The sequence below is a fragment of the Microcaecilia unicolor genome, chromosome 6 (assembly GCF_901765095.1).
Source record: "Microcaecilia unicolor chromosome 6, aMicUni1.1, whole genome shotgun sequence".
NCBI lineage: Eukaryota > Metazoa > Chordata > Amphibia > Gymnophiona > Siphonopidae > Microcaecilia > Microcaecilia unicolor.
The window spans coordinates 231,396,332-231,410,605 of NC_044036.1; the positions used below are offsets into that span (position 1 = coordinate 231,396,332).

Genomic DNA, 14,274 nt, shown 5'->3' on the forward strand with positions numbered 1-14,274 from the left:
AGAAATTAGGGAGTAAGTCTTGGCAAAGAAGTAGGTCTTTAACAGCTTCTTGAAGAGGGTATGGTCCTCTTGAGTTTTAAGGTGGCGAGGTAGAGCGTTCCAGTGTTTGGGACTCCAGTAGCGGAAGGACGAGGTGAAGATCTTCTTGTACTTGACACCCTTACAGCTCGGGAAGTGGAGGTGGAGATAGGACCGAGCAGCAGAGTTGGCATTTCTAGGCGGAAGGTCAATCAAGGGGAGCATGTAATCCGGAAAAGTCCCTTTTTCTATTCTACACCTCCAACAGATATCTGGTACTGCAGGTAACATTGTATGAATTCTCACAGGAGTGTAATACCATCGATTAAGTACCTTCTAGGCATGCTCCTTCACCAATACACTTGAAGATGCTTTTTTAACCTCTAGACATACCACATGCCATTTACTCACACTCAGTTCAGAGTTTAAGTCCCTCTTCCAAGTCTCCATAAAAATATATTCTCCGAGGACAAGGAGGATCTCATATTCTCACGTGTGGGTAGATGCTGATCCATGTCGTCCGGTCTGGCATGCCCAATTAAAAAAAAACAAAAACAAAACAGAGGTTTGTGAAGCGTGAGCCGCACTCCACTGCGCATGCGCAAGTGCCTTCCTGTCCGCTGCAAAAACGTGGTCTTTCGTTTTTTCCACTTGAAGAGAAGCTGTGTTTGGTCTCTCTTCATTCGTCTGGTTTTGAGCTTTTTCAGAGTGCCTTCTTTTCTTTGGTTCGCTTCCAGTACCCTTATTTCTTAGTCTTTTTTTTTTTTTTGCCTGCTTTTAAGTTTCCTTTTATTTTTGACGTGGGCTGCTTTTAGGCCCTGACTCTGTTCGGGACCCCATTTTCGTTCCTTTGCCCCTTTTTTAGGCACCATTGAGCCATTTGATTTAGCCAGTGAGGTCTTCCTATCCATGTCCATGAAGACCCCCAGTGACTTCGTGTTGTTCCCGGTGCAACTGGACCATCTCAGGAAAAGACACCCATTTTTGGTGTCTAGAGTGTCTTGGGTCCGACCATAGTGTTTTCGTATGAAGACGAGGACCCAAGTTTCCCGGGAGGCTCAACGCGAAAAGATGTTTGGAGCCAGATCCAGTTCCTTGACATCAGCATCGAGGTTGGAGGTGCCAGCATTGATGTTGAGTGTCGCATCGGGAGTATCGGTAAGCATGGCTGCTTTGAGACCTCAAGACACTGGGAGCAGTGAGACATTGAGTGGGTCTCTTAAGGCCTCCTGCTGTGTGGGTCCCCCAGGACTGGCCATCGTCTGACCCCAACCCCGAGGCAACAGGAGGATTCGACATCGTCCTCATCGGCACCGAGGAACATGGGTGACGTGCTTCGGGCGAAGGCCAGGAAGCACAGTCATCGGTCAACCTCGATACACAGTGCCGGGAGCTCTGGAATGCCAAGGGACATGGCACCCAAGAAGCGTCAGTGGTGGGAGGACTGATCTTCTTCCATCCAGGAGGTGCTGATGCAATTGTCTCCAAGTAGCCGAGATCTTGCTCCCATATAGTGGAGGAATGGCCTAGTGGTTAGAGCGCTAGTCTTGAAATCCAGAGGTGGCCGGTTCAAATTCCACTGCTGCTCCTTGTGATCTTTGGCAAGTCACTTAACCCTCCATTGCTTCTGGTACAAACTTAGATTGTGAGCCCTCCTGGGACAGAAAAATATCCAGTGTACCTGAATGTAACTGACCTTGAGCTACTACTGAAAAAGGTGTGAGCAAAATCCAAATATGTCAGACCCAAATATGTCAGACCTTATAGACCTTCCTACTAGGAACGCAAAAAGATCAGCACGCTCATTCCTCAATCTCCACTACCCCACCTGTAAAGGGCTAAAATATAAATCTACATATGCAACCAGTTTCTCCTACATTTTTTTTTTTGTTACATTTGTACCCCGCGCTTTTCCACTCATGGCAGGCTCAATGCGGCTTACATGGGGCAATGGAGGGTTAAGTGACTTGCCCAGAGTCACAAGGAGCTGCCTGGGCCGGAAATCGAACTCAGTTCCTCAGTTCCCCAGGACCAAAGTCCACCACCCTAACCACTAGGCCACTCCTCCACTCCACAACTGTGGAACGCACTACTGAAGGCCATAAAAACAACGCAAGACCTAACTATCTTCCGAAGGTTACTGAAAACTGAACTGTTCAAGAAGGCATACCAATAACATCCACTCTCAATACTAAAGAATAAGATTGCACATGAACTAGAAAACCGAACTCTTTATCACTTGAATGTATAACTTCTTTGTTAATAATGATCAAGCACTACCACTTTAATCCTTATGTCGATTATGGTCTCTCTATAGTCGATGACCTAATGTATGTTACAATCCAATCCACCACTCAGGAACCAAAAAGCAATACCATAACGTATTCTTCTTTACCTTGTATGTATGCACCTTAATGCAATGCCTTTTGTAATTCTGTTACCCGGAAATGGCAACCGCCATTACGACAAATGTAAGCCACATTGAGCCTGCAAATCGGAGGGAAAATGTGGGATACAAATGCTACAAATAAATAAAATATTGGCCCCAGCAGTTCTGCAACCTATGTTTTAGCCGACGCCTCAGCTTTTCCTGATGTCGGCCCTTGATGAGCGCATGTGGACCTTACTCCATGAACTGCTGGATGGCTTCATGCAGCGATGTATTGGGGGTGCTTGTGCCTGCCATACCTCTCGCTGCGGACCTGCCTGACCCTCAGTCTGCGGTGCGACCTTCGATGCCAGTGCTGCTTGCAGCCCCGGTGTTGACTGCCACCCAGGCTGGCACCCCCCGACATCAGTGGAAGAGGCTTTGCTGGATTCAAGGCGGGAGCCAGTCTCTCAACGCCGCTCTCGAGGACATGGTTCCTCGGCATCAAGGCAGGCTCAGTCTCAGTCGTCTTGTAGGGAGATTTTATCCGACATTGAAGAGGAGTGCTCATGGAAATCAGAGGAGGATCCCAGATACTTTTTCTCTGATGAGTCTTATGGGATCCCTTCTGATCCCTCTCCACCACCTGAGAGGAGACGTTCTCCACCTTGGAGCCTCTTTTTCCCATCTTTTGTGAGGGAAATAGGTGATGCTATTCCATTCCCTGTAGAAGTGGAGGATGAGCCTAGGGCCAAGATGCTCGAGGTCCTGGACTATACTTCCCCTCCTAAGGAGGCTGTGATGTCTCCTCCATGAGGTACTCAAGGCAGTCCTCATTAGGAACTGGGCGTCCCCTCTGTCGGCCCCTGATGTCCCCAAGAAGATCGACGCCCAGTACCAGATTCACAGTGAGCCTGGTTTTGTGCGGCTTCAGTTGCCTCATGACTCAGTGGTTGTGGAATCTGCTCTCAAAAGAGCCAGTAGTACTAGGGACTATGCCTAGACTTCCCCAGGCAGAGAAGCTAGAACCCTGGATTTTGTGGGGAGAAGTATGTACCAGGCCTCTATGCTCATCTCCTGCATTCAGTCATACCAGCTCTTCACAAGCGTTTAGTTGCAGACCTTGGTGAGACAGCTGTCTGACTTCGTCGATATGCTCCCTCTGGAGCAGGCTGAGCCTTTTCACTAGTTGGTCAAGCATCAGAAGATGTGTGAAAAGTTTTTGGCCAGGGGCACGACACTTTTGATGTGGCATCCAGGATCTCTGCTCAAAGTATAGCAATGCACAGACTCTCATGGCTGCATGTTTCTGACTTGGAACATTCTGTTCAGCAGAGGTTGGCAGATGCCCCTTGCCTGGGGAGGGGGGGACAATTTATTTTTTTTGAGAAAAGGTTGAAGGGGTCGCTGACCAGATCAAGAAACACACTGATACCATCTCTTTTCTCTCCCGCCAGATGCCTTCTGCATCTACCTTCTCATCTAGGAGGTTTTTTGGCAAGTCAAGGAGTGGTCCCTACTACTACTCTAGTCATAGGTACACTCCTTCGGCTCAGCACCAGTGAACTCGTTATCGTCAACAGCGTGCACCATGCCTAAGGCCCCTGCTGCTCCCCAGTCAAAGCAAGGGATGAGTTTGTGACTGACTCCAGCAGAGCATATCCGCAGTACAAGTGTCCATTCTGGATGACTTGCTGGTTGGGGGACTTAAAATGTTTTCACCAAAGGTGGCTGGCCTCTCATAAAATCCGACCAGTGGGTTCTTCAGCTAGTCCGTCTTGGATACACCCTCAATTAACATTCAAAACTTCCAAATTGTTCACCGAGAGCTCATTCATTTAGCTCTCAGCACAAGCAAGTACCTGCAGAGGAACTCTCCGCCCTTCTGAAGGTCCATGCGGTCGAACCCATTCCACCAGGGGAAGAAGGGCAGGGATTCTATTCCAGGTACTTCCTGCTGATGGAAATCTTCCCCTTTATGAAGACAACAGGCACAGCTGGCTTGTCACAGGTGGTGCTCACTGTTGACTTTCAGCTGTTGCTGGAGATCTGATGCTCTGGTGTGTCAGATGTGTTCCATAGTCTGATGATAATCAGATGACGTGAACTTGTAGAAATGGATGATAATGGTCGATGATGGTAGATTATCTCTTGCACAACAAGTACCCTTTTATATCATTTTGATATCATCAATATCTCTGATGATTTGATAACATTTCAGAAGGTGATTGGCCTATGTGCCCTTTTGTTGTGATTAAAGAAACCACAGGAATGTTATATGGTATTACTCTGGAGTTATTCCTTGACTTCTGGGTTCCAGGCAGGCTGGGTCAATATGATCAAGTATCCTTATGTCGTTGTCTGTGTTCCTTCTTGCCTTGTTGCCATCTAGTCGGTTCATACAGGGTCACAGATTTTTCTTCAGAAAGGCATGTCTGGGAAAAGTCTGTCTTTATTTTAGCATAGAGCACTGTATATTCTGTGAGCTGTGTAAGATGTACCACAGGTCTGGTATAATCAAGCTCTGCAGTACACTGGTTACATTGTGGCAGGGGCTTGTACCCCTATAACCGCGTCCTTAGTATCTCTAAAATCCTACCTTTACATCAATTAGGCAATCCTCAGGGCCAGCAGCCACCTAACTATCAATTTTCATAATGACTGAATTGCCAGTAATGGCAGCTGTCTTATCTCTGCCCTTGGAAACAAATCCTTTGGTGTATGACGATAAAAAAGAACCCAGGCAAACCTAACTTCTAGCTAGCAACGCTTAACCCAGTGGTTCCCAAACCTGGTCCTGGAGGCATCCCAGCCAAGTCAAGTTTTCAAGACACCCACAATGAATATTCATGAGAGAAATTTGTATGCACTGCCTCCACTGCATGCAAATCTCTATGATGAATGTTAATTGTGGATATTTTGAAAATCTGACTAGCTGGGGTGCCTCCAGGATCAGGTTTGGGAACCACTGGCTTAACCTCTTATTTGAACTTTATTTTTTAAATTCAATCAAGAGAACCCAGCTTTTTCCTTTTAAAAATATAGGGACCCTTTTACTAAGGCGTGCCCAAAAGTGGCCTTCACTGGTGTAGGCACGTGTTTTTGAGGCGTGCTGGTCCATTTCCTCAGTGCGACTGGAAAAAAGGCATTCTTTTACTGTGCCGGAGAATGGACGTTCGGCAAAATTAAAACCAGTGCACGTCCATTTTTGGCTTGAGACCTTACCACCACCCATTGACTTCGCGGTAAGGTCTCACATACTAACCAGGCAGTAAGCGTCCAGCGCTTGTCAAATGCCGATTACCGCCGGGTAAGCACCACATGATAGAAAATATTTTCTACCATGTGTTTTAGGTACATGCCAAAAATGGAATTTCCACCTGGGGCATGCAGTAGCCGGGCGGTAGTGACAATTTGACACGCATTGGATGCGCGTAGACACTTATGCGCCTTTGTAAAAGGGCTCCATAAAGAGGTAAAATGATAAAAATATAGTAGAAAGTAATATTTATTCAGCTTTACTTTTTCTACTAGGCTGGCCAGGGCAGAGGATGCTGCAGAACCAACATTCAAGGAGAAAAAGAGAGGGTCCAAAGTATACCAGTCGTACAAAGCAAAACAAAAAGCACAAATGGACCTTCAGGAACGGGACAATGGGGAAGCTCTTGGTTGGAAAGACCCAACACTGGCCGTGTTTCAGAGACTATGTGCTTGCTTCAGGGATCGCAGCAATATGCAGAATTCTATATAAAGGGAATTGCAGATCTGCCACTAACTGGGCACAGTAGTGCACATTCGCTGCTAATTGTGAAGTGAAAGCTCGTCTAGTCTAAGTGATTCCCTCAGTCCTGTGAACGAGAAAACTGCTGTCAGAAAAGACCGTCAAAGCAGTAAGAATCATGCTTTGGCGGTCTTTTCTGACAGCGTTTTTCACAATTCCCTTTATACAACATTCTGCATATTGTTGCAACCTCTGATGCAGACGCATAGTTGCCGACACATGGTCCATATCGGGTCTTTCCAGTAAAGAATTTCCCATTGTCCTGTTCTTGAAGGTCCATTTGTGCTTTTTGTTTTGCAGAACCAGCATTCACAGCCATTGGGGGAAGTATAGTGGGCCAGATGTCAAGTTCATGTAATATGGGACCAAGAGGAAGCCGCAGTGTGTGGTCTCTGACAGAAGTTTGACAGAGTTGGGATGTGAAGCCACCGTACCTTGTGTCTCTCTCCCCCCACCAAAAAAAAAGGTTCTGAATGGCACTGTAGTCCAAAATGTGATCTACAAGTCAGTCTTGATTCTGATGTCAGGATTCTCTTACCTCTGTACCAAATGGTTGAATTCTCTCTCGAAATTCATCAGATGGGAACCTTATTATTTGATATTCCAGAAATACCCTAAAGCCTCTCTGTTTAAGTAATTTCTTATGGATGATCATAATTAATTCAAATTCCTAATTGTACAATTATTCAATTTCTCAGTTTCATTCTAATTGATATTATACATGGATGACTATAAATTGTTACCTTTCTGTGTCTAGCATTCATTTCTATATTACATATTGTAATTACTCACGCCTCATTTATTTTGTTATTACTACTTAATGTATACTATCCCACATCACTTTTTGTACTGTTAATCACAATAAGTTGTTAGCCACATTGAGTCTGATCTATTGGGATAATGTGGGATTTTAATGAAATAAATGAATAAACAGTGGTTCGTTCCAACTGAGCAGGGAGTCTTAAAGAACAGTAGGAAGATGCTGGTCCAATAAAAAAATAGGTTTAGTAAACAAATGTGAAGGACCAGAACAAATGTGCAGTAGGTAAAACAGGGAGAAGAAATTTTTTCTTAGTCATTTTCCCCTTCATACTAATGTCCATTTGCAGTGGTTTGCCTGTTGAGTTTGGGTAAGAGAGGTTATTCTAGTTACTGCTTCTGATGCTGCTGCTGCTTATAATCACATGCATGTTTCTTTTCTAACTTCCTAAAAACATCTGGTGGTTGTAAACATAAGTGTCATTTAAGTCAAATCATTTTTATTGATTTAAACAGTATAAACTACAAAAGCAGAAAGCATGAGAGAGATTGAAAAATACCACTCAAGCTATAATAAGTACATTCAAGAACTGGATACAGCTGAGGGTCAAAACAAGTCTCAACTCCCGAATCGCAAAAATGTGAAATCTAACTATCAATGAAAGCTAAATGCAATCATCACATGTTACATGAATAAAATTGTAAAGTTTTCAAGCCTCCCACTCCCCCCCCCCCCAAAAAAAAAAATTCTACATCTAACCAGAACACCTACAAAAAGGTCAGCCTACCCTACTAGCAAAAGATATTAAACAGAAAGATATATAGAAAAAAATATCATATTACTGACGTATCATCCAACTTGGACGATTGCATAAGTGTCATTTAAACAAGATTAAAAGTAAGATTACATCTCCAAAGAGGTTATCAATAGAAATCAAACAAAATAAAACATGGAAAAGAAAATAAGATGATACCTTTTTTATTGGACATTTGCTTATTTCCGATCTGAGGAAGAAGGGCAACCTTCAAAAGCTAATCAAGAAATGTATTAAGTTATGTCCAATAAAAAAGGTATCATCTTATTTTCTTTTCCATGTTTTATTTTGTTTGATTTCTATTGATAACCTTAAGAGTGGACTAACACGGCTACCACACTCCTCTATCTCCAAAGAGAAAATTGTGTTAAACCTATAAAATCCCTTCCATTTGTATTTCCTAGAAGGATTCTAGGAAATGTAAAATGGCAGGTTTCATTCTTTTCAGGTACAGAGCATAAACTTTGATTGGGTCTTGCCTGCAGGATCACACGGAGTTGAGTTTGTGCTTTGTGTGACTCGCTCGCTGACACCGATCCCCCCCCCCCCCCAAACCTGCTTTTCCACCTCCAATAAGAGGAGCAATTTTTGCACTCTGTGGCTGCACCACTTGCACAGCCCTTTGTATAGCACTGAATACCTTGGTTTTTGGGTCCAACATAATTTTTCTCCTTTCCATTCTCTTTTTTTTTTTTTTTTTAATACCTCTCTGCAAGGTAACCAAAACATGCACAACATATCCTAGATCTATTGTATACAAATACATCTCATGAGTATTCGTTCCAGGTGACTGGATGCATTTGGCAGCATCCAAGGTTTCTACCTAGGATTGCCCATCCAGTTGTAAGTCTGAACTTATCGTGTACATGTAGGGAGATGTCTTCCATTTCTTGATTTTCTGTCCTAGGATACTTCGTTATAAGAAAGAGTATCCCACACTGCAACCCAAGGAGCCCCCTCCTTCCCTGCTGGAAGCAGATCTGACAGAATTTGATGTACAGAACTCCCATTTACCATCCGAAGTCCTGTATATGCTGAAGAATGTTAGGTAAGGCTGGAAAAGGGCACAATCTGTTCTAGTCCCCTTCATGTGGGGAGGAGTGGGGGGAACTGCAAGCATACAAATGCATGATGGACAGAGATCCCCATTCCTCCCCAATGCTGCGGGAGCAGTGCCAATGTTTGTTGCGCTGCTCGCTAAGCATTGGGGAGGAATAGTAAATGCCCTGTTTAGCATGCATTTACCATGCTACTTGTGGTCAGAACCCATGAGCGCATTTTCACAGGCTGTGATCATTTGACAATTATCTGATGCCTCTGTGTATGTGTGCTTTTGTTTTGCTAAAAGTTCTAATTTAAAGTGGTATGAAATAGACAGTAGGGAATTGTATGGGATTCTGAGAATCCTGCATGTTCTCCGAGGACAAGCAGGCTGAATCATTCTCACGAGTGGGTCGATGATCTGCGTCGGCCCGGGAATCAGCATGATAAATACAAAAAATTTGTCTAGAGCCTTCTGGTGCACGTGCTGCGCACCACCGTGCATAAGCAGAGTGCCTTCCCGCCCACTACGTGATCACGCTGTTCGGCAGATGTTGAGATTGTTGTTCCACATGGCTTTCACAGTGTATGTTACACCCATGGCAGTACTTGCAGAGGAACTCTCCGCCCTTCTAAAGGCCCATGCGGTCGAACCCGTTCCACCAGGGCAGGGCAGGGATTCTATTCCAGGTACTTCCTTGTGCAGAAAAAGACAGGGGGGATGCATCCCATCCTAGACCAAAGGGCCCTGAACAGATTTCTAGTTCGAGAAAAGTGCTCGGAAAGAAAGGGGCAGATTTTACGGATGTTGTAAAGAAAGAAACGACAGGTCTTGGCAATCTGCTGGATAGGAGCAGAGAAGGAAAGAGAAGAGTCAAAGATGACCCCCAAGGTTTCGAGCAGAGGAGACAGGGAGAATGAGAGCGCCATCAACAGAAATAGAAAACAGGGGGAGCGGGGAGGTGGGTTTGGGGGGGAAAATGAGAAGCTCGGTTTTGGTCATATTTAATTTCAGGTGGCGTTGAGACATCCAGACAGCAATGTCAGACAAGCACGCTGAAACTTTGGTTTGGATGCAAGGTGAGATATCAGGGGTAGAAAGGTAGATTTGGGAGTCATCAGCATAGAGATGGTAGGAAAAGCCATGGAATGAGATTAATGAGCCAAGGGAAGAAGTGTAGATAGAAAAGAGGAGGGGACCAAGAACAGAACCCTGAGGTACGCCGACAGGCAAAGGGATAGAAGTAGAAGAGGATCCACCAGAGTGAACACTAAAGGTGTGGAGAGAGAGGTAGGAAGAGAACCAGGAAAGGACAGAGCCCTGGAATCCAAGTGAGGACAGGGTATCGAGAAGTATGTTGTGATCGACAGTGTCAAAAGCAGCGGAAAGATCAAGAAGAATGAGGATGGAATATTGACCTCTGGATTTAGCCAGTAATAGGTCATTGGAGACTTTAGTAAGCGCAGTTTCGGTTGAGTGGAGAGTGCGAAAACCAGATTGTAGTGGGTCAAGAATAGCATGTGAGGAGAGAAAATCAAGGCAGCGGTGGTGAACAGCATGCTCAAGTAATTTGGAGAGAAAAGGAAGGAGGGAGATGGGTCGGTAATTAGAGGGACAAGTAGGGTCAAGTGAAGGCTTCTTAAGGAGAGGTGTGACCACAGCATGTTTAAAGGCAGCAGGGACAGTCGCAGTGGAAAGTGAGAGGTTGAGAATGTGACAGATAAAAGGAATAAGAGCAGGAGAGATGGCATTAAGAAGGTGGGTGGGAATGGGATCAGAGGAACAGGTGGTACATTTTGAGGAAGAAAGGAGAAGTGTAGTTTCCTCAATAGTAACTTCAGGAAAGGGAATGAGGGGAAGGAGAGAGAGGGGAACGGACTAGTGGAGGGAGAGGTGGTGAGGTAGAGAAAGCAAGGTTTATCTTTTGAACCTTGTTGTGAAAGAATTCAGCAAGGGTCTGAGGAGATAATGAAGGGGGAGTTGGGGGGGGGGGTTGTTTCGCCGGGGGAAGGTGTCATTTCGCCGCAGGGGGGGGCGCATTGGCGATCCGCCCCGGGTGTCAGCCACCCTAGGAATGCCACTGCAACTCCGTAAGAGTTCACCTTAGTGCAATTAGTGCTTACCATCAGTGTGTATAAGGTAAGCCTGTCTCTGGGCAAGCCTTTAGTTGTTCGCTTTATGAGAGGTTTGCTTTTGTCAAAACCCCCTATCAAACCTCCACCAGTGTCATGGGATCTCATTGTCTTAATCACCTAGTTGATGAGAGCTCCTTTCAAGCTACTGAATTCCTACCATCTGAAGTACTTGACCTGGAAGGTCGTTTTCTTGGTGGCTAAGTTCCTGCCAAAGGTGGTGTCGGAGTTCCATCTGAACCAGTCGATTGTCTTGCCAACACTTTTTCCCCATCCTCATGCCCACCCTGTTGAAAACTTCTTGCACATCTTGGACTGCAAGAGAGCGTTGGCCTTTTACATGGAGCGGACGAAGCCCTTCAGACATTCCGCCCAGTTATTTGTTTCCTTTGATCCCAAAAGGAGGGGAGTCGCAATCGGTAAACACACCATTTCCAATTGGCTAGCAGATTGCATTTCCTTCACTTATGCCCAAGCTGGACTGTTTTTAGAAGGTCATGTCATGGCTCATAATGTTAGAGCCATGGCTGCGTCAGTGGACCACTTAAAGTCGGCCTCCATTGAGGAGATTTGCAAAGCTGTGACGTGGTCTTCAGTCCACACATTCACATCTCACTACTGCCTTGAGCAGGATACCCGACACGACAGTCAGTTTGGGCAATCAGTGTGGCAGAATCTGGGGTCTAAAATCCAGCGCCACCCTCCTAGGCCCGTTTTCTTCTGTTCCAGGCTGCACTGTCAGCTAGTTGTATATATTTCCAGGTTAATCTACGTTATGTCCTCGCTGTTGCGAGACCTAATTGACCAATGTTTGTTGTTTTGGGTGAGCCTGGATGCTAGGGATACCCCACTTGTGAGAATGATTCAAACTGCTTGTCCTTGGAGAAAACGAAGATTCTTACCTGTAGCAGGTATTCTCCGAGGACAGCAGGCTGATCATTTTCACAGTCCCGCCCACCTCCCCTTGGAGTTGTTTTCTCTTTCTTTTTTTTCTTATGCTTTTGGATAAAACTGAAGTGCGCAGTCGCGTTGTGGGCAGGAAGGCACTCCGCGCGTTAGTGATGGTGTGCTGCACACACACCAGAACGCTGTAGACAGATTTTTGCTATTTATCATGCCGATTCCTGGGCCGGCACGGATTGTCATCCCACTTGTGAGAATGATCAGCTTGCTGTCCTCGAAGAATACCTGCTACAGGTAAGTATCTTCGCTATATAAGTAGAGCATAAAATGGCATATAGGAGAGGGTGCTAGTAGAGAAATAAAATTGCAGATATTACTCGTTTTAGGGCAGTAAACTTTGAGAAGGTTGAGGAAGTTAAAGCTTTGGGGAAAAGCCATGCTAACTAATTTATGAGCTACTAGTAGTTTGCCTAGGACTTACATTTGGCCTATAGTCTGCAAAACTACAGTATGTATGTAGGACTGGTGTTAGCAATTGTGGAGCTCTGAGTAGACTAGTTTAGTGGGGTCCCCTGCCTAGCCCTGCCCCTTGTTGATAAGATGTGTTTTAAATTTTTTATTTATGACATTTCAAATAAAGTAAAACTTGTACAAAAAAACTAAATCATATAAGCACAATGCTATCATAGGAGACCTATTATTAAGCAATGAAAATAACCAGAAATTATTCAGTTCAAGCCCACTGCTAATATGGAGAGGTAACACCCCTGGTAGCCAAAAAAGATGTCACGTGTACAGGTTCCTAGAAAGACATATTTTGCTAAAGACAAAATCACAACACATTTACATGTAGCAAAATTTTCCCTAAATCTGCTATAGCAAGCCAAAGAGTATCTAGGGAAACCTCAGCAGGTAGGATTGTCAACTTTTTAACAGAGAAAAACCCAACACTGCCCTGCTCTATGCCCCATTCCAATTCCCTTGCCACACCTACCATTTATTTATTTATTGCATTTGTATCCCACATTTTCCCACCTATTTGCAGGCTCAATGTGGCTTACAATACATTGTGAATGATGGAAATACAATTTGTTAAAGTACGATTATGAGTTACATTGTGAAGAGTTATGGGAAGACAAAGTCAAAGTCAAAACATCATTTGGGGAATAGAACAATGGAATGTAACAATGGGGAAATGATAGGGCGATAAACAATAGCAAGAGAACATTAGGGTATACAATTTTATCTGTGGGTAGAGTTTTAAGTGTGGTGAAAATACGGGGGGGGGGGAGAGAATTCAGAAGAGAGTGTATTGATGCATTTCTTTTTTTTCTTTTTCTTTTTCTCTTTTATTTATTTATTTATTTATTTATGAATTTTACAAACATTTATTCAAGATACAACTTGAAGGATAGTATTATATCATAGGAACAAAAAATCATTATTTCCAAACTGGAATATTTCTGATATAATACTCAAGTCCTAACAATAAAGAGGATCCAAAATTCTAATTTATGAGGAGATTCAGGAAAATGCAAAATAAGAAATCATGCACTTATGAAGAGAATGCTAACTTTCTTTAAAGCTACTAGAAGTTCTTTTAGACGCGATAAAGGCCGAGAGCTGAGAAGGATCTAGAAAGACATACCTAACAGAGTCAATCCTAACAATACATTTTCATGGATATCTCAGAAAGAAAACACCTCCCAACTGTTGAATTGCTGGTCTCATAATAAGGAACTGTTTTCGTTTACGTTGGGTTTCTCTAGAGAGATCAGGAAACAAGGAAATTTTTAAACCCCAAAACAGAGTTTCTCTATGCTTAAAAAACATTGAGAACAACCACTGTTTATCATGTGGTAAAGCCACAGTTGCCACCAAAGTGGCCGCTGTGGCTAATTCAGTATCTGATGTCTCTAGAAATTGTGACAAATTTTCAAGTCTCTGTTCCTGTTGATTTTGCTGAATAACTTGTTTGTTGGGTAGGTAGTAAACTTTAGTAAAAGGTGGAATATTCTCCTGCGGAATTCCCAAGTTTTCCAGCAAATATCTTTTCAACATTTCATGCGGTTGGATCATTTGAACTCTTGGGAAATTTACAAATCGCAAGTTGAGGTTTCTCATATGGTTCTCATACGTTTCAACTTTTAATCTTAAATTAGTAATATCTTTTACCATAGTCATTTGAAGATTTTCTATCTTTTTTGATTCTTGTTCTACTTTATCCATACGAGTTACCAAAGCTTGCTGAGATTTTTCAGTTTGTTCCACTTTTTGCTCTAAAGATTTTAATTTCTGAGCCCAATTGGGACATTAATTCCGAAAGGGAATCCAAAGTTACCTCTGTTGGCTTGTTGGTTAACTCTGCTGGAAATATGTCCTCCTGTTCCTCCTCTTGTTCTCCTCCATCGTCTCTTTCCCCCATTACTTCAGTCGGTCCAGCTCGTCCCTTCTCA

At 43.9% G+C, this 14,274-nt stretch overlaps 1 protein-coding gene across 1 annotated transcript in view; it reads left to right on the top strand.

The window, feature by feature from the left end:
• Positions 1–14,274, top strand: part of PNPLA7 (patatin like phospholipase domain containing 7) — a 2,530,065-nt gene that overhangs the window by 575,280 nt on the left and 1,940,511 nt on the right. The window contains exon 8 of the mRNA XM_030206608.1: positions 8,649–8,789. Coding sequence (XP_030062468.1) covers positions 8,649–8,789 — 141 coding nt within the window. The remainder of the gene's footprint in view (positions 1–8,648; positions 8,790–14,274) is intronic.